General features: G+C 40.6%; 1 protein-coding gene across 4 annotated transcripts in view; it reads left to right on the forward strand.

Moving 5' to 3' along the window:
* TSPAN12 (tetraspanin 12) overlaps positions 1-26,651 on the forward strand; it is a 70,341-nt gene that overhangs the window by 15,480 nt on the left and 28,210 nt on the right. For all 4 annotated transcript variants that reach the window (XM_084897020.1, XM_084897021.1, XM_084897019.1 and 1 more), the window contains 2 exons: positions 2,585-2,667; positions 3,648-3,783. In XM_084897020.1, the coding sequence (XP_084753146.1) occupies positions 2,585-2,667; positions 3,648-3,783 (219 nt within the window). The remainder of the gene's footprint in view (positions 1-2,584; positions 2,668-3,647; positions 3,784-26,651) is intronic.

Below are 26,651 nucleotides of genomic sequence, written 5' to 3' on the forward strand. Positions count from 1 at the left end.
AGTAAACCCCTGAGCTCCTGTTCACCAATGAATATGGTTCAGACATTCAAATTGAGCCTGCCCACTATCCACTACCTCCCCCTCCTCTCCTGCTCCTCACCCCTGCTGAAAAGGAAGCTTGTGTGCTCTGCAGGCTGGTCTCCTCCCTGTCTGTGGAATTTCTCACACTTGTCTCTAAATCGGGAAGGTAGTTAATTACTGTGGGTAAAGCTCCAAAGGCCTGGATTTGAATCCCAGCTCTGCTGCTTGGAGTCTGTAAGACCTTGAACAGGTTACCTCACTCTTCTGTGTCTCATGGTACTTTTGATAGTCTGTGATCACCTGATTTATATATTTATTTCTCGTGTCCCACAAGAGGCTCCTCAAAGTCTGGCGTCTTGCTTGTCTTACTCAGTGTTGGGTCTCTGAAGCTAGCACAGACAGCACAAAGCAGGCAGTATGTGCTGAGTAAATATTTGCAGCTGAATGAAGGACACGTGAGTTCACTAATGGATTTTCCAAGCAGGTGTTCATACGTCACTGTCCAAAAGCCTTTTTCCAGAAAGCATGTTTCATGGCCACGGCTTGAATCAGGACAGACACATTCCATCTTGTATTTTCATCATTTCTTTTAGCATTTAAAACTAAATCTATAACATATAATGGTAATTGATATATTAATAAATTGCTAGAAATTATTAAAAATCAAATGAAATAGAACTTCACTATATTGTGTTTTAAAAGCCAAGTATAAGGTACATTTTAGAAACATTTCCATCAAAATAGGAAAGACCTTCAGAACTGAGGGGTTGACTTCAGCCTTTTGGATTATTTATTTAAACATTCAGCATATATATCTAAAAGATAAGGATCCTTTTTTTATTTTATTTTTTTTTAAATATATATTTTATTGATTTTTTACAGAGAGGAAGAGAGAGGGATAGAGAGTTAGAACATCGATGAGAGAGAGACCTCGTTCAGCTGCTTCTTGCACACCCCGCACTGGGGATGTGCCCGCAACCAAGGTACCGGTACATGCCCTTGACCGGAATGAAACCCGGGACCTTTCAGTCCGCAGGCTGACGCTCTATCCACTGAGCCAAACCGGTTTCAGCAAGGATCCTTTAAAAACACACACACACACCAAAAAAACCCCCCTCAATACCATTAGTATATCTAAAATAAAATAAAAATAATTTTTTAATATTTTCAAATATCCAGTCATGTCAAAATATCTCCTGTTGTCTCATAAATGTCTCTTTGTTACTGGTTTGTTTGAATAAGAATTCCTACCAAGTCAACATGTTGCATTGAGCAACCTCTTAAATCTCTTTTACTTTTTAATGGTTTCTCCTCCCTGCATCCCTTCGCCAACTTTTAAAATTAAATAAATCAGATAATTTGTCCTGTAAATTTCTCATATTCTCAGTTTTGCTAGTTGCATCCCCATGGTGGCATTTAACAAATTTAAATCTATTCCCTGTACTTCCTATAAACTTATACAGCTAGGGGCTTGATTAGATTCAGGTTTGACTTCTTGGTAAAAATATTTCAAATGTATCTGTGTATTTCTCATTGCATCGTGTTGAGAAACATCTGGTTGTCTCTTTTTGTGATACTAAGATTGATCAGTGGGTCTGCCTGCTCTCTCCATTCTAAACTTTCATGGAATGCAGTGGTTCTTAGCTCTGACTATGTGTTAGAACACCTGTGAAGTGTTTAGACATTTCTGATGCCTAGCCCCAACTCTCAACCATTAATTGGTGCAGGGTAGATCAGGCTCAGTAATTTTATTTAGAGTCCTTGGTGATTTTGATGTACAGACAGGATTCAGAACTACTATCCTGATCATTTTGACCTCTATTGAAGATCCTTGCCTAGAAATTCATTATTTCAGAAGGAGTTGATAAATAGTGATACTCTGTCATGCTTTTTTCACTATAAAAGCTTTCATTAAGTCTTCGGTTCTTTAATTTTTATGGAAAAGATTGAGTAAATATTGGATTCTTAATAGTTTTCTGAATAATGATTTGAGTATCCAACATTCTACAAAGGTGACCAGTGAGTTTAGTTTAAGTGTGCTTGTGAATTTATAAATTTTTAGCATATCTGATGTTTCAAACTATTGTATTGATCATCATTATTATCATTGCTATTATTTTGATGCTCAAATTGTTTGAAATTTAGCCGGTGGAAGCTCTTCCAAGTTAGCTCCTTGGACTTTGATTTTTATTTTCAACAACATCAGTAGTATTTGATTGCTTCCTTGCTTTTACATTTGACATAGTTTAGGCTTATCTTGTACATTTCATAACTTAATTGTTCTGTGGCCTCTTCATCTTGTGCAATTCCCGTTCTGGACCTGGAATCAGCCGTTAAATAGTTTAGCTCTGTGTGTCCTACTTGGTGAGTTTCTATTTAGTGGCTATGTCACGATTGCAAAATGGAATGGCAGATAAAATAAAAGTAAATCTCAACAGGAAATTAGGAAAAAGTATAGTGGTTATGTAAGGCAATATCCTCATTTAAAAAAAAATTTTTACTGTTCATCTGGCAGAGAATGTTGCATAAATCCTTCGTAACCTTGGTATTTTTTTCTTTCCAGTTAATGTCCATCAGCGTGTTGGCGGTTTCTGCTTGGATGAGGGACTACCTAAGTAATGTTCTGACTTTAACTGCAGAAACAAGGTAGGCTTTATAGTAATGATTGATTTCTTTGATCAGGTTTCCTCAGGCACTAGTTTCTACAGCTGTTTAGAGGGTATTGCCCCTAAGTTCATTTGGAAAGTTTTCCCTGTCTATGGCAACCATTGTTACAGCCGTCTGCATTTTTCTGGCATTCTCATTAAGGTCCTGAGAGATCACTCCTGTCCTCCTGACAGGGTGTCAGCTCTGTCATATTTGCATATAAAGGACAGCAGCGCTACTTTTTTCTACAAAAATCATCCCCAAACTTGTTGCCTTCATATTCCTGAGCTCAGGGAAACCAAACCCACTCAATGCCATTTCTTCTCAAATTTCAAAGGCTGAGCCACTAAGCTCACTAGGAGCAAATTACTCAACTTCTCCTAGCCTCAAAACTTTTCATTTCTTAATGGGGAATGTAATATATTCCACTCTGAAACATCCTAAGGATTCACTGAGATATATTTTTGTAAAGCCCTCAACTCAATGGAGTGTTGTAAGGGTAATTTTTGTTGTTCCTATTATTCTTCCTATTGTGGCTGTAGTTAATTATTTTTTTTTCATCGTTTTCTAGCAAAAATCATCTCTCCCCCTTCCTTTTTCTTTTAAATGGAGCCCCAGGTCTGAGAGGAGGAGGATGGAGACTCCTTAGCTGGGAAAGAGCGAAGGGTCCAGTGTGGCTCCCGAGGCTGAGGCTTCAGAACTAACAGATCGACTTCTTGTTAAGGACCTCTAGCTCATCATATATTTTAAATTAGTTGAAGTTGGAATGTACCCCTTTTTAAAAAACTAAAACAACAAAAATAAACAGGCAAGCACATTGCTGAGATAGCACAGTGATTTTGAAAATAGCAGTACAGCTATTGTCCTTGCGCTTGACGATTTAAAGATTATTCAGGCGAATCACAGCGGTGTCTTGTACCGAGTCTCGGGTGCCTCTTGATCACACTTCTTTGTAAGGTGACGTGATTGTTCTTTTTCAGGGTGGAGGAGGCTGTCATCCTGACTTACTTCCCCGTGGTCCATCCGGTCATGATTGCCGTCTGCTGTTTCCTTATCATCGTGGGGATGCTGGGATACTGTGGAACCGTGAAAAGAAACCTGCTGCTTCTGGCATGGGTATGGCGTTTCTGTCTTCTCTTTATTATGGTCAAAAAGACCCGCAGTGGCTGTTTGACATCAGTGCCCAAGACTCTGTGCTTCTGGGACTGTGGCAGCGGTGCTCTGACCTGGGGTCATTGCCCCAACAGCCTGTGCGGAGGGAAGCTTTTTCCAGGAGAGATGACTTTAACCGCAGACTTTGCTTTCCTCAAATGATGAGGAATGGAAGTATGTGCTCTACTTAATTGTCTCACTCAGGCTGTGTGCTAACGTTTTCATTCAAAAGTATGAGTTTTGCCCTGGCGGGTTTGGCTCAGTGGATAGAGCATCCGCATGTGGACTGAAGGGTCTGGGTTTGATTCCAGTGGGGGGCACATGCCCAGGTTACGGGCTCCGTCCCCAATGGGTGGGCGTGCGGGAGGCAGCCAATCAATGATTCTCATCATTCATGTTTCTCTCTCTCCCTCTCCCTCTCTAAAATTAATAACATTAAAAAAAAAAAAAAGTATGAGTTTTGTCTAGAGTCATGGACCTTATGGCCACTCTGACAGGCCCCTGAGACATCATAATGGAATGAAGTTTCTTCTTTTTAAAACCGACCTGCCGTCTAAGCTAGTGTGGAAGTTCAGGGGGTCGGGTAGCAGACAGATATTATCGTCCTGGGACTGCCTTTATGTGGGTTAGCACCTACAAGTGAGTCCCGGTGTCTATGATCTCAGTGGGTTTTTATTTTTAATTCTGAAAGACTTTGCTAGATTACTTCTTAAAGTCCCTTCCAGCACTCAAGTTCTATGATTCCAAGATCTGTGCTTAAACTTTTAATGAAAAAAATTAGCAAACTCCCTTTTAACATTAAAAATCTGAGTTAATTAAAAGTACAGCTTATATAAAGATTTAAAAACTTTTTTTTTGCTAATCCTCACTCTCCTTTGTTTTTGAGACAGAGTGGAAGGGAGGGAGGGATAAAAAGAGGGAGAGGAAGAAGGAGAGAGGGAGGGAGGGAGGTAGGGAAAAAAGGAGGAAGGGAGGGAGAGAGACATTGATGTGAGAGAGATACATCGACGCATGTGCCCTTGACTGGATCGAACCCAAGATCCTTTGGTGCGTGGGCCAACAGTCTAACCACCGAACACACCGGCGAGGGCTGTAAAGATTTTTTGAAGTGCATTGAGTGTATAAAGTGTTACATGTTAGTGGCACCGGGTATTGAGGCTTCTAATATAATTGCAAACATATCAGGTGCTTCCGAGAATTCATTGAATATATTCATTTCTGTGCAGCGGGCTTCAAGGCTAGTTATGCATTAATTCCTTGTAGGGAACATAATAAATTTCTGTGTGCTGATATGCAAGCCCTGATTTGTAGCGTTTGCTGGTCTCTGTGAGGCAAATACTCCCAGCATGAGGATTTTAGGTTACCAAGAGGTATCGGTGAGTGCAGAGCTGGGGAGAGAGAGCGCCAATGGGCTCTGAGGGGCCAGCTTGGCACACGGGTGCGGGATGGCTCCCTCCCCGGCCGATGAAGCAGAACCTTCGTGTGAAGCTGCACGGAGCCTTCGCGTCTCCCAGGGACAACCTGTGTTCATGCGTTCCTTGGCTTCTCGGAGGACAGCTCCTCAGGCCGTGGTTAGGAAACAGGATGTGCTGCAGGCGGCACCCAGCTCTCAGAGGAGGGGGACATGCCCAGGGCCTCACTGCGCTCCACGCCGCTGAGAAGCATGGTGAAGGCTTTGGAACCTGATTTTGCCATTTAAGATATCTGGACAACAATTTAAACATAAAACTGAAGGACTTACTTTAAATGAAGCTGATAGTTCATGGGTGAGGTGTTTTAAACCGAAAAAAACTCAGAATTATTATTTATTTATTTATTTTGTTAATCCTCACCTCAAGATATTTTTCTATTTTTTTTTTTTTTTTAAGAGGGAGAAAGAGGGAGTGAAAAAGGGAGAGAGGAGAGAGGGGGAGAGAGAGATGTAAACATCAATGTGAGAGACACATTCATTGGTTGCCTGCCAACTCAGCCCAGGGATCTGAACCTGCAACCCTTCAATGCATGGTCTGACCACTGAGCACCACCGGCCAGGGCTCCAAATACTCTTTAAACCCACAATCTCACAATGATGTTTTATTTACAGCAATTTAAGTGTGACCACTATTCTCTTCCCCCAGCTCGTATGACTGGATGGCCCCTGGACGATGGGATGGAGTGGGGGTGTCGGTGCATAGCATATTTCATGGAACCTAAAGGCTTTAGAACACATTTCAAAACCATTTATGCATCACAGTTGTCTGCCCCAAAAAACAACCCTTCAGGCTCAGAGGACACCAGTAGGAAAATACTTCCAGTAAAACTTGGTCATGAATTTGACCATCTATTGAATTATAGATATAATTTAAAAATATCCTAATTTAAGCTTCCCAAATAATATTTAGGACACCCACTTAAATTTGAATCCCAGATAAACAACAAATAATATTTTAGTCTAACTTTGTCCCATGCAATATTAAGCTATAATGTACTAAAACATTCTTCATTGTTAGGCTGCTGCTCAAATTTAAATGACTATCCTGTATTTTTTTTTTTCCTTCTGAATTTGGCAACCCTACTCTGACTACATTTGTTCTTAATAAATGTGAAATTGTCATAGGAGAGAAACATTTTTATACTTATATGAGGAGATTGGGAAAAATTAACTTCTAATTATATTGGGAAAGCAAGCCAAAAATGACTAGGAAAACAAACTTGATTATACCGTGACTTTCAAAGTAATTTCAGTAGCAGAAATTCCTTCTTTTTAAAAGAGAAATTGGAGCTAAATGGAAATTGGTTTTAAGCTTATATGGGTACTTCCCAAGGCTTTTAGCTGTAGACCAAATGAAATTCATTTATTTTTTGCAGTTCTACCTTGCTGTTAACACAGGCAGTAAGGGATCTGTGCCAGCTCAGGGGGATTGTAAACAGATTGAGCAGACATGGTTACAATATTGACAACGGCTGAACGCCACTGTCAGGAGATGGTCCTTTGTCAGAGTGGGATGCTAATGTATGCTCAACTGCCAGCAAACACAGCTAGTCAGGCCCTGGTCAAAAAGTAAGGGGGATACCTGTCACGTGTTTCAGCGCAGTACCTTCTGTTTAAAGGCAGAAGTTTCCTCCTTTTCTCCCAATTTTATTTTCAGGAGAATTTTCATATGGCCATTGATTGTATGGAAGCTTTTCTAAAGCGTTCTTATAATATATAGTGATTAAACCAGGTTTGAAATGATTCTCTTAAAGGAAATCAAATCAATATTTTTTTGTTGTTAACCCTCACCCGAGGAAATTTTCCCATTGATTTCTAGAGAGAGTGGAAGGAGGGGGAGAGACTAAGAGAGAGAAACATCACTGTGAAAGAAAGACATCGATTGGCTGCCTCCCACATGCACAAGCCTGCAACTGAGGTACATGCCCTTGACTGGAATCCAACCTGGGACCTTTCAGTCCCAGTCTATCCACTGAGCCAAACTGGCTAGAGAAAAATCAAATTAATTTTTAGTGATCATGGAGAGATTGCCATCCTCAATGTTTTTTGTTGTTTAAAATCATAATATAAAACTGGATAACCTTTAATAAATAGTTTTTCTATAGGCTCTGTTTAAGGCCTTTTCATAAGTAGTTATAAATTTTGTTTATATAGTTATTAAGTTAAAATTCAACTATTACATTTAATATCTTTAATATTCTATTTTTAATATCGGTAGATGGTTAGCAACCTTCTTTACTTATTTTTTAAATATATTTTTATTGATTTCAGAGAGGAAGAAAGAGGGAAAGAGATATAGAAACATCAGTGATAAGAGAGAACCATTGATCAGTTGCCTCCTGCAATCCCCACACTGGGGATATAGCCTGCAACCCGGGCATGTGCCTTGACCGGAAATCAAACTGTTAACTTCCTGGTTCATAGGACAATACTCAATCAGGCTTTTGCTCTATGCCAGCCAGGCTTAGCAACTTTATTTCTAAACCAAAGTTCATCGTATCACTGACTGCTTGTTCAGCATGTGCCCAGTGTTTTACCCTTATTTTCTGAGGAAATACTTAAAGGATGTATTTCACAGATGAGGGGAGTAGGATGCCCAAGGATACACAGCTGTTAGTTGCTATAGTTACTATCAGTAGTGTGCAAACACTGTCTTATGCTGAAAGCCCAAGCATGTTTCACCCACCACACTGCTATGGTTAATTAATTGCTGGCATTATTTCTGTATGACTTAAATAGACTCTGTTTATAATTCCAAGGCAGTCAGTAGTCATTTAACTTTTAAAATATAATCTTTTAATGTCCTTATTATAAGAGGAACTCTAAAAGTTCTGCCATGGTTCTCTCTCATCCCGTCAAGGAATAAATGGTTTTTCCTTTCCTTTCTATATTCTTCCCTCCCACTCCTCTCCTTTTCTTTCCTCCTGTTTTCCCTCCTCCCCCCCTTAAACATATATTGAGTACCCAAGTCTGTGTTAGACACTGGAGGGGCAAAGAAGAAAGGAGAGAATGCAAAGAAAATAACAAAGGAAAATACAATATTAAAGTAAAAAATAGATTGCTGTGGGGACACAGAATAAGAAGTACTTGGAGGCTTCTGGCAGGCTTTATGGGACAGTTATTTGAGCCGGAGACTGAAAATGTGTAAGAGCTTACTGGTAGAGAAGGAAAGGGGCTTTAGAGCAACATGATTATGTGCAAAGACATAAAGAAAAGGAGGAGTAAAGGAACTTGGCAAGTTTAGACACAACTTAGAAAGTCAGTGTGGCTGTGGTGTGGGTGCACAGTGAGAAACACAGGAAGTAGCCCAATTGTGAAGGTTTTTATAGGAGAGTGTGATGTTGTGCTTGGGTGTTTCCAGCATGGGATGAGATGATAATGTGTAGGGCAGGAGGCACTGGGAAGCTCCGTAAGGGGTCAGACCATCGTTTTCAGAAGCCATGGGTGGAACTAAGATTTGGGGGAATTAAGGAGGGTAGCTGAATTCGGCAGACCTTGCAGGAATAGAATTATGCATAAAGAACTGCACATGATAGTAATGTTGGTGACGACAAAAAAGGCACCAGCTGTCAGAATGGATGTTGGTTCAGCAATTTCAGTACTTAAGTTCTGGCTAAGAAAGACTTCAAAGGCAAGACTCAAACTATAAGAGAAATCTTTTTAAAATATATATATTTTATTGATTTTTTACAAAAAGGAAGGGAGAGGGGTAGAGAGCTAGAAACATTGATGAGAGAGAAACGTTGATCAGCCACCTCCTGCACACTCCCCACTCGGGATGTGCCCGCAACCAAAGTACATGCCCTTGACCAGAATTGAACCCGGTGCCCTTCAGTCTGCAGGCCAGTGCTCTGTCCACTGAGCCAAACTGCTTAGGGCAACTATAAGAGAAATTTTATTTAGAAAGTCAAAGAGGTAGAAGTGAGCTGTAGAAGAAATGAACTCAGGAAACAAGTTACAAAGGCAAAAGAAGGGCCCTTGGAGCGGAGGAGAAACAGAGGCCAGGAAAATGTGCCTGAGAGGAAGGTGTGGGCGTGCTCCAGAGGGAACTGAAGTGGGTGGGTCTTGAGGGTATTTATCTGGAGGTTTCAGGGGAGGACCTCAGTAGAATATTCATCAGCTTTCCAGATGTGTCTTTTCAGGGTCCTGGTCTGCACTGATTGTCACACCAGAGCAGCAAGCGGGTCATTAGTTGATGAAGCTGATTCTGATGTCAGCCAAGGCTTCACTTGTCTGGTTTTGCTGTTTTTCTGGGCCTGGAGCTGAAACACAGCTGAGCTGTAGATGTTACCTTCAGGGGTTAATGCTTAAGGGAGTAATGGTGCAAAGGCCTGTATGGGAGTCCCCTGAGGCCACTCTTCAGGGCCTTGTTCCCCTTCCCAGAGAATTTACCTAATGACTAGCAACATGCGCTGGGGGGAAAGGTCAGGGGAGGGTCAAAGTGCATGACCAGCTATATGAAAGGTCAGGGTCTAAACTGAATGACAAGAGATATGCTAGTGGAGGAAAGGTTACCCTGGGGGTGAATTCTTGTTTTCCCAGTTTTGCCTGTTGCTAGGTGCCCTGGGCTTTCTGCCCTGGTGACCTTCTATACCTGGCCCAACTCCTTTCTCTGCACATACCTGTCTAACTGCTTACCACAGTAATGTTTATATTACTTGACATCTGGGAATACAGTATTCAATATTTATGCATTTTTAATATAACAGGAACATATCCTTCCAATGTATGTATTTTATTTTGCATGTTGACTAGAATTTTTAAAAACCACAGTTGTTAACTATAGTTGTTAAACTCACAGAAATCTCAAGCAGAGGAACCTGAAGGTGCTTACGTGGATAGAGAAGCTCAGTTTGTACATTTCGTTTCTGAATATATTATATAAGAGCCTCAATCGAGCTCCAGGACCACTCCTGCTGCTTACGTGGTGTTTGTTCGAATGCTTCTAATTATGCCTTTGAAAAGCACGTGCGCTGATGTCTTTAACAGTAAATATCATGCCAGTAACTTGGGCCCAGGACAAACCTGTGAAATTTGTGGCCTTAGTGTTGGGTCTTTGTGACAGAATTTGAGTGCTCATGAGACTTTTTGCTGACTTTAGAATTTGAATATAAATGCTTCAAGTATTTATATTTCTGTCATTTGCATAATCTGGTGGACTCTATCATAGGATGCATTTCAAGTGTTATTACATACTGTTTCTCCATATATTCATTTGAGATAACTTTGCTTAAATGTAAGCCATGTTAACCTATAGCCATTGATTGGGTGACGGACCTTAGTCTGTGCAGAGTTCAAAGCCAGGTATTTCTCTATCAGCACATGCTATTGAAATGCTTGTCCAGCTGTGAATGCTGCTCACCAGTTCAAATGCTACCTGGAGTCAAATCTAGCAATTGGGCAGGGTTTTTGTGTTCTCATCTGCTTCCACATTGTCAGTCTATTGACTCCCTTTGTCAAACACAGAACATAGACATTCATTTAAAATTATATAGCTGTCTAGATGATTCCAGATATAGTGTCCCTCAATGAACAAAGTTAAAATAAGAAGACAGATAGCACATGTAAAAGACGAGAGAAGTAAGTCATTTAAGCCCATGAGGAGGAGAAACAGAGAGGCCAGGGAAATGTGCCTGAGAGGAAGGTGTGGGACTGAAGTAACTTTCAGAGAAATATTTTAGAAAAATGATGTTTAATATTTACTTTATGTGTCGTGTCTAGTGAAGTTGATGACTAAACAGTAGCTCATGAATTAAAGTTAAGGTTTTTTGCATGAAATTTTACAAACTTAATAATCTTACATCATTTTCAAAACTGTCATCCATATAGTTTTTCCCTTTTTAAGACAAATAATAACAGGCCCTGGTTATGTACTCAGATTAAGATATACCCCGCGTGGCCAGATTATTATGATCTCTGAATGCATAATAATCTGCCACTCAGTGTGTGTGTGTGTGTGTATTAGAGGCCTGGTACATGAATTTGTGTATGGGTGAGGTCCTGCCAGGGGGAGGGGACATGGGCAGTTGGCCAGACTGCCTGCTGGTTGAACTCCCTGTCAAGGGGACAATTTGCATGTTAGCCTATTATTATATAGGACATAAACTGAGTGGCCAGATTATTATGCATTCAAAGATCATAATAATCTGGCTACTCAGTGCATATATTTAGCTCAGGTGACAGAAGCACTAATTTAAATTTTATTTAAAATGTATAAACACTGTACTAAGTTGTATACTAAGTTGTATCACTTAGTAATACTAAGTTGTATCACTTACAACTTGTTAAGCAGTACATTTGAATTATTCTAAAATAAGTATTTATTTCTGAATTTTCTTTAGGTTACCATTATTTTAGTTTCAAAACTTGAAAATGTGAAAACTGAAAATTTCCTTAAAATGATTACAACTGCAAGACATTTTAGAAACACTGCCTTTATGAATATAGGAATTTTCTTAGGTGATACTTGCCAATGAAATCATTATTTTTAATTAAGTACAAATGCGGTGTTTATTATATGAAACAAGAATTTAAATGTTTTAAAATTCCAAGTTCTGTGCAGGGTTTGCACAGCTAGCTGAAGACATGGACTAGTAACTTTTAAATAAGACAGTGAGAGGTTTGCCTTCTATAATGAAAATATTTTAATTTTAAAAGTTTTCTCTGTGTTATTGAAGTTCCTTTAAACGAACTCTGAGGAACAATAGCCTTGCTCCAGAGAGAAGCTTTAAGGAAGGGACAGGAGAAGTGTGAGCTGAGATGTGGTGGGGAGGGCAGTGGGAAGGTTGGTCCCTGTGGCCAGAAGGAGGGCCCTGGCTTCCAGAAGAGCCCTTGCTGGGGAGAAGGATGCTTTGAGGAGTTGGAAGGCCAGTGGAGGAACATCAGTGATAACGCTCAGAAGCGCAGGGTGTGTTTGGAGAAGGCGTGCGTAGGTCATGGGTAGATGTGTGCCAAGTGTGCAGGCTGAGAGTGGGCTGTGTGACCGAGGGAGAATCTTATTGTGCACATGACTCTGTAGTTCGAAGTTTTGTGAGCTGAAGAGTGATGTGATCTCTCCTTTGCTCTGTAACCCTACCAGCAGGGTCTGTTCTTGCTTGCTCCTGGGCCTTTTGCTTATTTATCTGGGAGAAAATAGCTACCTGGTCCTGCCACTCTGGACTAAGGTGCCTTCCCATTTGGAGAACTTTTTTTTAAAAATATATTTTTATTGATTTCAGAGAGTAAAGGAGAATGGGGGGAGAGAGAGAAACATCGGTGATGAGAGAGAATCATTGACCGGCTGTCTCCTGCACACCCCACACTGGGGAGGGAGCCTGCAACCCGGGCATGTGCTTTGACCAGAAATCCAACTTGGGACCCTTCAGTCCACAGGCTAACACTCTACCCACTGAGCAGAACCGGCGAGGGTGGAGAACCATTTTTTTTTTGTTTTGTTGTTGTTGTTGTTTGTTTTTTGTTTTAATAATAGAAGAGAGAATGGAAGACATACTCTTACTCTAATGATGTGCCTTTTCTGATGAAGTAATAAAGGTACTCAGGTGGGGAAGGCTAATATTTTGGAATGTTTTCCAGGTGTACATTATAAATGCAATTCTGTTGATTTGGGAGGGGGGTGTTTAGTTTGGGTTTCATAGCAAAAATATAATTATCAAGCTAAAGTAGTCACAGGAAACTGGCTGCTGGGCTAAGGTACCCTTAGGGAGGTCAGCAGCCGTTCCTTGGAACGCTACAGCAATTTCCAGACGGAGTGCGAGTGTGTGTGTGTGTGTGTGTGTGTGTGTGTGTGTGTGTGTGGTGGTCCCATAAACTAGTCATTAGTATCAGAGGATCCTTATAGAACTGCTTAAACTTGATTGAGAACAAACTGATAGTGGATGTGGTGCCTTCAACTCATCATTGACCTGCTTACAAAAGCAGGTCTTCAAGGGCCTCTACTTCTCAACATCGTTATAACTCAAATATTTGTTGTAACAAAGTGCATGTCTTTAAAATAATTCTGTGATTTATTCCATTGAATTCAAAATATTTATTCTATCAATTAGCACGTATTACTGATGTTTGGGAAGATCTGGTGAGAATTTAGTGCTTTTATCATTATTCCAGCCAGTTTTTCTTTCCCTGAACATTAAGCATGATTGTGAATCAAGTTGTGTTCTTATAATTTCTTCTTTTAAGAAGAAAATTTATTTTATTTCTTTTGGTTTAGGAAGAAAATGTTTTTGCTTGAATCAATTAATCAAAAAGACAAGAAAAGTAAATATTTGTATACATGGATTTTTAAAATTTAAAGGAAATATTTTCCCTTTAATTTGTTCAACAAACAGCTTTGTGGTTATTCTGGAGAATATGCAAACACAAGTTCAAATGTACACCTTGCATGAAAAACAAAGGCAAAATAAAAGAACATGATTTAAAAGAAGACACTTTCAGAGCCATAGAGCCATAGATAGATGCAAAAGTTATTGGCAGGTATTAAAGAATGAGTTCCGCCGAGACCGGTTTGGCTCAGTGGTAGAGCGTCGGTCTGCGGACTGAAAGGTCCCAGGTTCGATTCCGGTCAAGGGCACGTACCTTGGTTGCGGGCACATCCCCAGTAGGGGGTGTGCAAGAGGCAGCTGATCAGTGACTCTCTCTCATCGATGTTTCTAACTCTCTATCCCTCTCTCTTCCCCTCTGTAAAAAATCAATAAAATATATTAAAAAAAAAAAAAAGAATGAGTTCCTGTTCTAACTAATAGAACATCTTTTAGCCCTAGCTGGTTTGGCTCAGTGGATAGAGTGTCGGCCTGTGGACTAAAGGGTTCAGGGTTTGATTCCGGTCAAGGGTACATGCCTGGGTTGTGGGCTTGATCCCCAGGAGGGGAGTGCAGGAGGTAGCCGATCCATGATTCTCTCTCATCACTGATGTTTCTGACTCTCTCCCTCTCCTTTTCTCTATGAAATCAATAAAAATATATTTTTAAAAAAACACCCCAAAACATCATCTTTTAAAATTGCCAATTTCCCAATATTTTTTGTCTTGTAAAAGGTGTCATAATAGTACCTGCAATAAATTCCTGGCTCCTTATGTTTGGAAGGGATCTGGCCATATTTGTCCGGGCCTGAGTGAGAGACATGCTCTGGATCAGAATGAAGTCTGGCGTTACTTTGGCAGTGTTTCCAGGATCTATTTCCAAGGCTCCTCTCTACTGGCACTTTCCTGCCCGGGTTCTGGTGATGAAGATCCCTGTCTTGCACTCTGAGGAATGGTCCAATAAGATGTAGAGACAGTCTCCTCAGAGACTGGTAGCCGCTTGTAAATCTTTTGAGATGGGGCTAAGCAAGCAGACCTAGCTTACAAAGCAACAGAGATTATGCAGTGACCTGTCTACTGTACTGCCTCAGTCTTCATGCTTTATCTCTCATGATAAAGACCACCAATGCTGGCGACTCGCAGCACCTGACTAAGTCCCTCAGAACCTGGTGTAACACAGTTCTCTGCCGAAAGGCTTGAACAGCACCTGAAGGGCACATGAAGCAGTCACATAGTCATGTGAGCTTCCCCAGCATCTTTGATCAAGAAATTGGCTCAGTAATAACCAGTGGAAATAAAATTGAAAAGGGGAGTAAATTAAGATACATTTTAGACATGTTCTTCTATATTTATGTATACTAATAAAAGGGTAATATGCTAATTAGGCTGGGAGACCTTCCAGAAGACCTTCCAGATGTCTTTCCAGACAAAGCCATGGTGGTGGGGCCGAGGCTGAGGTGGTTAGGGGCAATCAGGCCAGGAGGGGAGGGTGGTTGGGGGCAATCAGGCCAGCAGGGGGGGCAGTTAGGGGCGAGCAGGCTGGCAGGCAGAGTGGTTAGGAGCGATCAAGCAGGCAGGCAGGTGAGTGGTTAGGAGCCAGCGGTCCTGGATTGTGAGAGGGATGTTCGACTACCGGTTTAGGCCCAATCCCACAGCATGAACAAAGGACCACAGTGTACCAGTACTTTCTTACCTTAGCTTGAATTTCTGCGTGGGCTCGGAAGTTACAAGTCTTTGTTTCTTCAAAAATTGGTTCATAGTTCTAGCTTTCTCTCAATTAGACTGAACTCATTCCATTTATGATTCTCAAAAGAAAGGATATTTAATGCTGCCTTTTCTTTTCAGACTGTGTAGAGAGACATAGGACGTGAATACTGGCCTTGAGAAAGAAGAAAGCCTGTATCTGCTATGACTTCATTCCTAGAGGAGACTAAAACAGAGGCATGTGTAGGTGTGTTTTAAGCAGCGAGGGCTCTTGGACTGTTAGTTTAGTCCCAGCGGATTCTTAACAGAATGTCGGCTGTTCCATTATCTTGTACAAATATTTGGCACTGGAATTCTCTTATTTACTAACTATAAGTAATACAATATTTTTAAACCTCCAATCACTGAGAAAGGCAAAATAAACAACTGACATAGACCTACTTAGCACTGAAAGCTTGCAGGGTTCAGTATTTGACAGGGGAGAGCCTGCAGTTTACCATTTATCACTTAGTGAGGGCAGGCCTTTCATCAGACTTCTTGTTTATCAAAAGTGCTGGTTATGTAGCATGTAGCTAGGAGTCAAAAGGCACAGTGTTTTAAAAATACTAAAATATACAGTAAAGAATGTTATATTTTGAAATAGTTTTTATTTGGGGGAGTTGAATCTCAGACTGTACTAATTTTCAAGGATAAGCTAATCTGACTTCTGCAGTTTCAAAATATGTTGAATGTTAGTTATAAAAAAAGGATCTATGTTTTTAGTTATAATTTAAGAGCGTAGCAGGTTAAAAGCACCTTCCAGTATTTATAACTTTTACGCTTTTCCCAGTGAAATATATTCTCAGTGAGGCGGTTCTGTGATACTTGGTTGATTATCTGCTTGCTTGCACAGAGAAACACGTGGATGTTCAAGAAAGACATTACATTTTTGTTTTAATATAAAAATTCTTTCCTAGTTGGCATTTATATAGAAAAAACAGTTTAAAAACAACTGTTTTGTCTATTTGTGGTAGGAAACTGGACAGAATGAGGCTCAGTTTAAGGCTTACTAATTTAGAGTATTTTTTCCTATATTGTCCACTGCTTATTAAATTTAATATTCTCAATAAATATATGCCCTCAGTAAATTAAGTGGCTTTTTAAGGGCAGATTTATGTATTTATTTGCTTTCTTTAGGTTGATAAGTTAGAAATGAAAATTAAAAAGAACCTATCTTCCCCAAAGTGAAAATAATATGAAGTATTTTTTGGCAAAATCAAATATTACTTTCTTATTAATGTTATTAATATTGATTAGTAATAATAAAGAAGTGAAGATGTAAAAAGAAAATAAATCACTTTAACTTATTAGTGCTTTTATCAAAGTTGAGTTTAATGAACTATTAAGCACTTATTGGCTACATGATACTATATACTTCACTATAAAACTGAAAAATGCCCCCAGTGAGCATGGCTCAGTGCTTAGGCATTGACCAATGAACCAGGAGGTCAGCAGTTCCATTCCTGGGATTCCCAGGTTGTAGACTGAATACCCAGTATGGGGTATGCAGGAGACAGCTGATCAATGATTCTCTCTAATCATTGATGTTTCTCTCTCTCTCTCTCTCTCTCTCTCTCTCTCTCTCTCTCTCTCTCTCTTTCTCTCTCTCTCCTGCTCCTTCTTTTCTTAAATTAATAAAAATATATTTTACCCCCTCACCCCTGCCTTCCCTCATTGGTTGTACAGTCTGTTCGATGCTACTATGCCTCTGATTCTATTTTTGTCAATACTTTAAATAATAAAGAATTTATATGTAAATATAAATGTAAATAAGATGTAATAAGAACAAAAGTTAATTTTTAAATATATATTTTTTTTTTATTGATTTTTCACAGAGAGGAAGAGAGAGGGATAGAGAGTCAGAAACACCCATGAGATAGAATCATTGATTAGCTGCCTCTTGCACACCCCCTACTGGGGATGTGCCTGCAACCAAGGTACATGCCCTCAACCGGAATCGAACCCAGGACCTTTCAGTCTGCCAGGCCGACGCTCTATCCACTGAGCCTAACTGGTCCCGGCAAAAGTTAATTTTTAAATCAATTTTAAAGGAAGCTGTTCTGACTCACTTAATATAAGTTCAAAACCTACAAACAAAAGATGGAATTGTTGATATAATTGTTGAGGATTTCGACATAGCAATTAAAGCAGCATTTGTGCCTTTAGCTAGAAGTATTAGGAGGAAGGAAAAAAATAAAGGAATATTTTTAGCCATCCTTAGAGTCTTAATATTATTGGAAGTCTTTTTTTTTTTTTTTTCCCTACCAGAAAATATTAAAGATGGGAATATAGGGGTTTTAGGTCATTCCTCCTTAGTTCAAAGACAAGAAAGGTTTTATAACTACCTGCATGAACACGTATTGCATGTGTGCCCAGAAGATGGGGTGTACATGATGAACTGTGATGTGTTGCTAACACCACCACCAACATTCCTAATATAATATGTGCTATGTACTAGCCCAGTGGTCAGCAAACTCACTAGTCAACAGAGCCAAATATCAACAGTACAACGATTGAAATTTCTTTTGAGAGCCAAATTTGTTAAACTTAAACTTCTCTAATGCCACTTCTTCAAAATAGATTTGCCCAGGCCGTGGCATTTTATGGAAGAGCCACACTCAAGGGGCCAAAGAGCCGCATGTGGCTCGCAAGCCACGGTTTGCCAGCCACGGCACCAGCCAATATTATGTGTGCTCTAATGTATTGGCTCATTAACAACTTCTCCCAACTGTACTGGGAAGTTGGCACTACGTTGTCCCTATTCTATAGATGAGACACAGTACGGTGAAGAGGTTTGCCACCTATGAAGTGGTAGAGCTGGAATCCGAATCCCAGATGCTTGGTTCCCAAACCTGTGCCCTGAACAACTTGGTATTCTGTTGTCTCTCAATCATGGATGGAAGCACCTAGCTCCGTTTCCTCTCGTAACAAAATAGAGTTTTTGATATTTTATGTAATATTTTTGAGGAGTAAAGTAAATACTATATATGAACCTCTTGCACAATAAATGATTTGGGCATCCATACCTGTGTGTATTTACTCATACACACAATTGCATATACACTTACATACACACTAAAGACGTGGTTCAGGGAATTTGTGCACTGGTGGGATGCGTGGCCTGCAGGAATTGGCCTGCTGTGAGAGCACTGCTCATCCTGGTCAGCCAACCGGTGTTCCCACTGTGGAAGTGCACTGACCAACAGGGGGCAGCTCTTAAATTGAGTGTGTCTGTCCCCTGGTGGTAAGTTTGCATCATAGTGACTGGGCGACTGGTTGTTCTGGTTGTTCTGCCATTTGGTTGCTGGGCTTTTTTTTTTATAGGATAAGAATATTGCTATTTTACATACTTTAAATTTGATATAGTCATAATGCTTGATTACATACAGGTGGGGCAAAAATAGGTTAACAATTTTGAATACATATAATTTAGAGTTTATTCTTATGTTATTATTTATTCATTATTGTGTTACTAGAGGCCCAGTGCATGAAAATTCATGCCTTGGATGGTGGGTCCCTCAACCCTGCCTGCCCCCTCTCACAGCCTGGGAGCCCTCAGTGGTGGGAGGTGACTCGGCGATCAGGGGAAGGTAATGCACCCATCACACCTCTGCTGCTGCCACTGGTCGGCCAGCCCTGGTTACCTGCACCTCGGCTGGCCCTGGTCAGCTGGGCAGCTGTCATCCGAGGCTTGCCTGTGCCTTGGGCTGGCCCTGGGCAGCTGAGCAGCCACAATCCGAGGCTTGTCTGCGTCTTGGGCCGGCCCTGGGTGGCTGGGGGCTGAGGGCACTGGGGGAGTATGGAGGCCTTGCCATGTGCCTGCCACCCTGAAGGGAATGAGCTCTGCCATCTTGTGGCTGTGGGCGCTGCCATCTTTGAGGGCATAGTAATTAGCATATTCCCTCCTATTGGCTGTGGGTACCAACATCTTTGAGGGTGTGACAGTCAATTAGCATATTCCCTCATTGGCTGTGGGTGTTACCATCTTTTGCAATGGTATGATGGTCAATTAGCATATTCTCTCTTTATTAGATAGGATTTTCCATATGAACAACAATAACCCTATTTTTGCCTCACCATATATATATATCTTTTCTGCCAATAATTAAAATTCAGGTCTTCATCATTGAACAAAACCACATGTAAGATAGAATTCTAAGTTCAAATTTTTTAAAAATATGTTTTGATTGATTTTTAGAGAAAGGAAGGGAGAGGGAGAGAGATAGAACATCAATGATGAGAGAGAATTATCGATCGTAAGCTTTATAATTTTGTGATTTAAGTGAACTACCCTGGGAAATAATTCACCCCACAGTGATCTTAGCAGACTGTATGTGTAGTTTTAAATGAGCAACATTTCAGGGAAGATCCAAATTTCCAAACAGGGTCTGGTGAAAGAGACCTCTGGATGGTCTATAAATTACATTTAAATATACACTTGTTTATTTCTTTATAGCGCTCCTAATTTGAGCTTCTAAAAGAAAGTTTAGCAAAAGGATGATGATTTCTGAGCATAAAGTTTCCAGTTATCATCCACCCTCTATAGTCCTAATAACCATGAAGCATAATTGGGCTACTTATAATTTTCAGCCATTTTGAATAACTTTTTCTACATAAAATATATATAACATCCTTCGGCTACCAACCTTTTTTCTTTGGTATGAAGGCATCAGGGAGGCTATTGTTTGTTTTTAAATTTTTTTTTAAACTTTTATCAGAGTGCTTCATACACATAATTTAGAGTTAATTTCGTTCTAAAAGTCTTATTATGAGAAGTATTAGTCCTTCACCCCTAACAGTTCCACTCCTAAGACACAGTCACTTCCAATTTTTTTAGCAGATTCCCTCGAAAGCACATACTTATGTAACTCTTCTCATTTAATTAATTTTCAGTTTTAAGCACCATGTGCTGACTTCACATAAAGATGAAGAACTGGCCCCTTCCTGCCTTTATTCCCTCCTCTCCCGGGCAGACTTCCCATCTCACCTCAACACGGACACATCATCATTTTGGTTGGATCAGTGTTTACCTGATCCTGACCATGCAAATGCTGTTCACCTCTGGGCTAGGCAAAGGACTGGTTATAATTTTTTTCTGAAGTAATACTTTCTTTTTCTTGGAATTAACATTCCTGTTTTCTATGTATTTCTGTTTATTCAAACTCTTAAATTCCCCCAGGGTAAGTTTCATCCTTATATTTTCATATATTTCGGGCATTTTATTGATGATTTTTCCAAGAGCTTCCTCTCCCCGAGCGTTGTAGACCTGCTCCAGTCGAGGCCTGCTGAAGGGTTGCTGTCCTGAGCTATTCCTTTACTTCCTAGGGCTGCAAAGGGGTACTAGAAGGTTACTGGCAGATCTTGGCTCAGCAACCTCTGTGCTTGAGTTTTGGCTAAGAAAGAATTCAAAGTCAAGACTCAAACTATAAAAGAAAGCTTATCTAGAGAGACACACAAGGTAGAAAAAGTGAGTCAGAGAAGAAATGGGCTCAGAAAATAAAGTTACAAAGGCAGAAGAAAGATGTGTGCTTGGTCCTGTGTACCTGGAGGTCTCTGGAGGAGGTCTCAGTAGAATATTCATCAGCTTTCCAGATGTGTCTTTTCAGGGTCCTGGTCTGCACTGATTGTCACACCAGGGCAGCAAACAGGTCATTAGTTGATGAAGCAGATTCAAGGTATCATTTGCCTGGTTTGGCTGCTTTTTCTCTGCCTGGAGCTGGAACACACTGAGGTGTAGATGTCATCCCTAGGGGTTAATGCTTCGGGTATAAAGGCAAAAATCAGGTCCACCAGAAGCTACAAACCATATGCACTCGCACTCGGAGGTTCAGAAAAGGACTGTTGATTCGCACTGGTGCCGGCCCATCAGAGTCATCTCCAAAGGCTGAGTTCCGAACAGCGGGATTGGCCTTATATACCGCTGGGCTCTTTGTCTCACAGATATGGCGTACATACACATTCTACACATTCTTTCTATGTTACATGCTAAGCTTCCAGATATTTCCTGGTCTTTCTACACCCTTCGAAGTTCACCCCGAAGGCCTATTGCCTAGGCTACAGACGGAGCACTCGGGTCCTTATTTGGCCTAGGGGAAAGCCCTGGACCGAGGGGGAAAGAGTGCCATGGGTGCAGGACACAGACCTCCCCTGCTTCTCACTGTCAATCTGCCAAGAAGCCAGCCAGGGGCGTGGTTACAGAGGTGCAGCCAAGAAGGGGGGTTGTGGGAGTATCTGCTCTCAACTTGCCTTCTCAAAGGGAGTGGTGCAAAGGTCTGTATGGGAGTCCCATGAGGCCGATCTTCAGTTGTTCCTCTTCCAGTGCATTTACCAAATGACTAGCAACATGCCCAGAGGAGGGTCGAACTGCGTGACCAGGGATCTGCTAGTGAAGGAAAGGTTACCCTGGGGTGAATTCTTGATTTCCCAGTTTGCTTGTTGCTAGGCTCCTGGCCTTTTGCCCTGATGACCTTCTGCAAGGGGCTATCCTCCTTGCTCTGCTTCTGCCAGCATAGCTGCCCATCACACTTTTATTCTGGGATTTTCTTTGGCCTCATTCCTATTTTAGGTCGCATGTTTCCTGGTATCAGAGCCATTGTCCTCTGTTTAGTCTCTCATTTTAGGGAAGCATCTTCCAGTAGTTTCCTGAAAAAGCAAATGGAGGAGGTAGATTTTTTAAAAAAGCTTGTATGCCTAAGAATGGCTTTAGATAGCCTATGTGTTCACATTGATGGCTATAGAATTATAGGTTAGAAGTCATTTTTCCCTCAGAATATTGAAAAACCTCTTTCACTGTCTTCTAGCTTCCAATATTTTTATTGAGAAATCCAATGCTATTTTAGTATGATTTGAGTTTTGAACCTTTGTGGAAAAAGGTATGTAAATTTGAACTTCAATTCTCTGTAGTTTATCCTCTACTGTATCTTCTGTCCCCAATCCTGAGACTCAGTTTTATGTTTTGCACAGAACAAAATTCTAGAGGGACAGAGGACAAGGGGAGGTGTTTAATCTGCTTTCTCTATTAGAAAATCCTGGGTGTGGGAGTGACAGGGAACCCAATCATTTTTATAAATAAACGTTCCTTTAAGAAGGACTTCCTTGAGATTTTCCTATTTTGTCTGCACGCATAGAATAAGATGAAACATTCAGTAACGGTGACGAATGTCCTTTATTTCTATTGGGGGATGAATTTACCTACAAGTCACGAGGGGCTTCCATAGGAAAGTGAAATTTCATGCCCCTCCCTTTCTCCTCAGATACTTGCAGGCGACAATACTGGTAGCCTTTGCCATTCTTGCCATTTCTTTGGTCAACTTTAGTTTAAAATATCAGACGAATGGACTTCAGTATTTTAATAAAAAAAGTTGGATTCCACACGCTCCACACCCTTCCTGCTTTAGTTTCCCAATAAAGATGTTTTGAAAGAATACCAGCTATGTTTGCACTGGACGGGGATTTTCCTTGTGCTTCAGTGAGAACAACGCTGATAGTCTTAGGTGGAGATGAAGAGTTTTATTCACCACCTCCGATCATAGTTACATCTACTCAGGAAATGCGCACTGGGTATGTGCCCTATGTCAGGGTGTGTGTTCAGTACGGTATTTAAGGCATTACAGGATACCTCCTGTCCTCATGGAGTTTATATTCTAACAGATGCTGTCATCTGGTTAATAACGGTTATCTTTAGGCCGTGCTTATCATGAGACAGCACCTGACCTGCCTGAATCCTTAGCACAACACTGCAAGGCAGCTTTAACATTCTCATCTTACACCGGAGGAAACGGAGGCTTAGTGGTTTGCTCAAGGTCATCCAATTGGCCTATGAGGAGCCAGAGTCTGAAGCCAGGTCTCTTTTATTTCAGAGCCCGTGTTCTTCCATTTGTATAGTTTAAAAAAAAAAAAAAATCAACAAACCAATTTCACATACAGTGTTTTATAAAATCTCCTATTATCTAACCCAGTGAGGCACTCTTTTTTTTTTCATCCTTACCTGAGGATACGTTTTTATTGATTTGAGAGAGAAAAGGAAGGCAGGATGGGAAGGACAGAGAAAAAGAGAGAGAGAAAAAAAGAAACATCAACCATTGCCTCCATCCCATAAGCACCCCAACTTGGGATTGAACCCTCCACCTTTTGGTGTACGGGATGAAGCTCCAACTCACTGAACCGCTAGACCAGGGCAAGGGCCCTCGCATTTTAACTAAAATTAATTATTCTCAGCTTGAGAGATTTGATGGGGGGAAAAAATCACAAATTAATTACATCATTTTGGGCCTGTATCCTATTATCAGCTTGCCTGATTTGATTACATTTTAATGAACATTATGTTTAGGAATAAAACTTCTTTGTATAACACAAATTTAACTTTAATTACAGTAGGAGAACTTAGCTATTTTAAGGAACTCAGTATTGAATAATATTTTAAGCAAATAAAAGAGTGTATAATGCAAATAATTGCATTTTCATTTCCTTGTCTAAGCACATGCTTTTCCAGTCTTCATTTGTTTAAAGTAAGTTTAGATAATAGTAACCTGGGAAATATGGGGAGCCTGTATATTGGTGTTTTGTGTTTTTTTTTTAAGATTAGCTTTAATATATATATATTAAAGAGAGGAAGAGAGAGGGATAGAGAGTTAGAAACATCCATGAGAGAGAATCATCGATCAGCTGCCTCTTGCACACCCCCTACTGGGAACATGCCCGCAACCAAGGTACATGCCCTTGACTGGAATCCAACCCGGGACCCTTCAGTCCCCAGGCCGATGCTCTATCCACTGAGCCAAACCGGTTTCGGCTTGTTTCTTTTTTTTAGCCGTGTCAATTGTCTTAAATGCTTAAAGGAACAGTAAATTATCATCATATATTTCCCATAGCAAAACAGAGGCAATATTTAAAATAGAAATGTGTAAGCAGAAGTCCTGGGGAGTCAAAGGATAACCGGAAACTCTCATTTAGAGAAACTCAAGGAAAGCTGAAATTGTGTGTATTTTTTTTTTCTTTTCTTCAGTTGGTAAGCTGATCATTATTTCTACTGACATTTATTGAACGCCTGCTGTGTGACAGCTACTGTTTAGACACCGGGATGAAATGATGTTTAAGGATAGGCTATCTGCCAGTCAGAACTGGTGGTCTGGCAGATCAGGGAGCCCGAGACTCGTGGGGAGGCAGCCAGCTGGCTTAGACGCCGAAGTCTCCCGGGATTGATGTGCAGCCAGCAGAGAAACCCTGATACGAGGGAGATGGAATAAAGCAAAAACGGTAAAGAACAGGAGATTAAATACTGGAAAATAATGACGAGGAAGAAACCGTGGCATACCGCTGGACATGAAGGCTAAGTCCGGGAGAAATGGACTAGTTAATATTGGATTGTGTGTCACAGACTAGTTCAGAACGGTGTTGATATAATACTTCACAACTTTGAAATTTATGAATTTTCAGCCCTAGCTGGTTTGATAGAGCATCAGCCTGTGGACTGAAGGGTCCGAGATTCAATTCTGGTCAAGGGCACATACCTTGGTTGCAGGCTCCTCCTTGGCCCAGGTCCTGGTTAGGGCTCATGCAGGAGACAATCAATTGAGTGATATTTCTCTCTGTCTTTTCCTCTCTTTTCCTCTCTCTTCCACTCTCTCTTTAATAAATAAATAAATAAATAAATAAATAAATAAATAAATAAATAAAGAAATGACCTTGGTCTCTGTCTTTTCCTCTCTTTTCCTCTCTCTTCCACTCTCGCTTTAATAAATAAATAAATAAATAAATAAATAAATAAATAAATAAATAAATAGAGAAATGACCTTGGTTGAGGATTAAATTTTTTCAAAGCACTTTCCCATTTTTCAAATCAACCTTCATAGCAGTAGAGAAGGCCTTATTTTTTATTTCATTATACAGATGAGCAAACTGATGCCAGGGCAGTATAATGATTTTGCCAGAAGGTCACAGAGTGTGTTTCAGAGCTGTATTTGAACTTCAATCTTCTGACTCCAAATTCAGAGCTCTTTACGACATTCTAGTAGGATAGCAGTAAGGAGAAGAGAGAAGAGAACAGATCTGCAAACTAGGTTGATACAGATCCTCTCATGAAACCACATGTGCTGGGAAAGTAAGAAACATAAGAGACACATTACCAGAATTGTGTATACATGTTCCCAATACTGTTGAAGACAACCGGTGGTTTCGTAGTGAAATATGACACATATGTACACATCCAAGCTCAGCGGAGCTGTAGCTTAATTCTTGGTTAGTTTTGTTTTATTAAAACGATGGGTTAGTACCGTGCCTCATAGATGCCTCAATTAGATCCAGCCTTAAACCAATTAATGGCAGAGTGACTCTTTGTGCAATAACCAACACGAGGATGCCTTTATCTAGGACTCAGAGGGCACTGGAAAAGGAAACGCAGCCCTAGCTGAGTAGCTCAGTTGGTTAGAGCGCCGTCCTGATACACCAAAGTTGCAGGTTCATTCAATCCCTGGTCTGGGCTCAGGCAAGAGTCAACCAATGAATGCATAAAAGTAGAACAGCAAGTCCATGTGTGTGTGTCTCTCTCTCTCCCCCTTCCTCTCTCTCTAAAAACACAAACACACAAATAAGAAAATGTAAGCATAAATGCATTTGAGCTGTGTATGCTATATTAAAAGTTTTCCTTGGAATTAGAAGACAGGATGTTTGAGGCGAATGCAGTGGCAATGAAGCAGAGACCTCTGACCACGAAGCTGCAGCATCATTTGCAACAAAAAACACATTTTCTTTGAATTACATTTGGGATTTAATTTGTTGTAAGGTCAAGTAAATCTGTGCCCTGTACCTTTCCCACCCAGGTACCACTGAGTTCTTGATTGACTAGCTCACACTGAAAGGTGGCCTTGCTTCTGATATTGCCTCTTCCTGGTTGTTTTCCCACACGTCATCACAGCATCACCCTCTCCTTGTCATTACGGATTCACCTTAAAGGTTCCCTTCATGAACAGGCCTCTCCCGATCACCCAGCCCCAGGGAGCTCCCGGTCCCTGACCACATGGCCATCTGCTCTGTCTGCATTTATGCTTTTATGGAACTGCTGCTTTGTGATGAGGAACACAACAAAGTTCCTGGCCTTAAGGGAGTTGCCACTCCAGTGAAAGGAAATAATCAATCACAACCTGGTACTCCCATTCTGACCCAGAGTGGAAGATTCGAGAACAGTGGCACTGTTTTCTTTCTGGTGAAATTAGTGCACAGAACTCTCAGAGAACCCCATTCTTTCTCACACTTTTACTACTTCTGTAAAGTTATCTGCACAACTGGAGATGACAAGGTGTACAATAGAGAACATGGCTGGCAGCTTCT

Source organism: Pipistrellus hanaki (genome assembly GCF_964339955.1).
Source record: "Pipistrellus hanaki genome assembly, chromosome: 10".
Taxonomy (NCBI): Eukaryota; Metazoa; Chordata; class Mammalia; order Chiroptera; family Vespertilionidae; genus Pipistrellus; species Pipistrellus hanaki.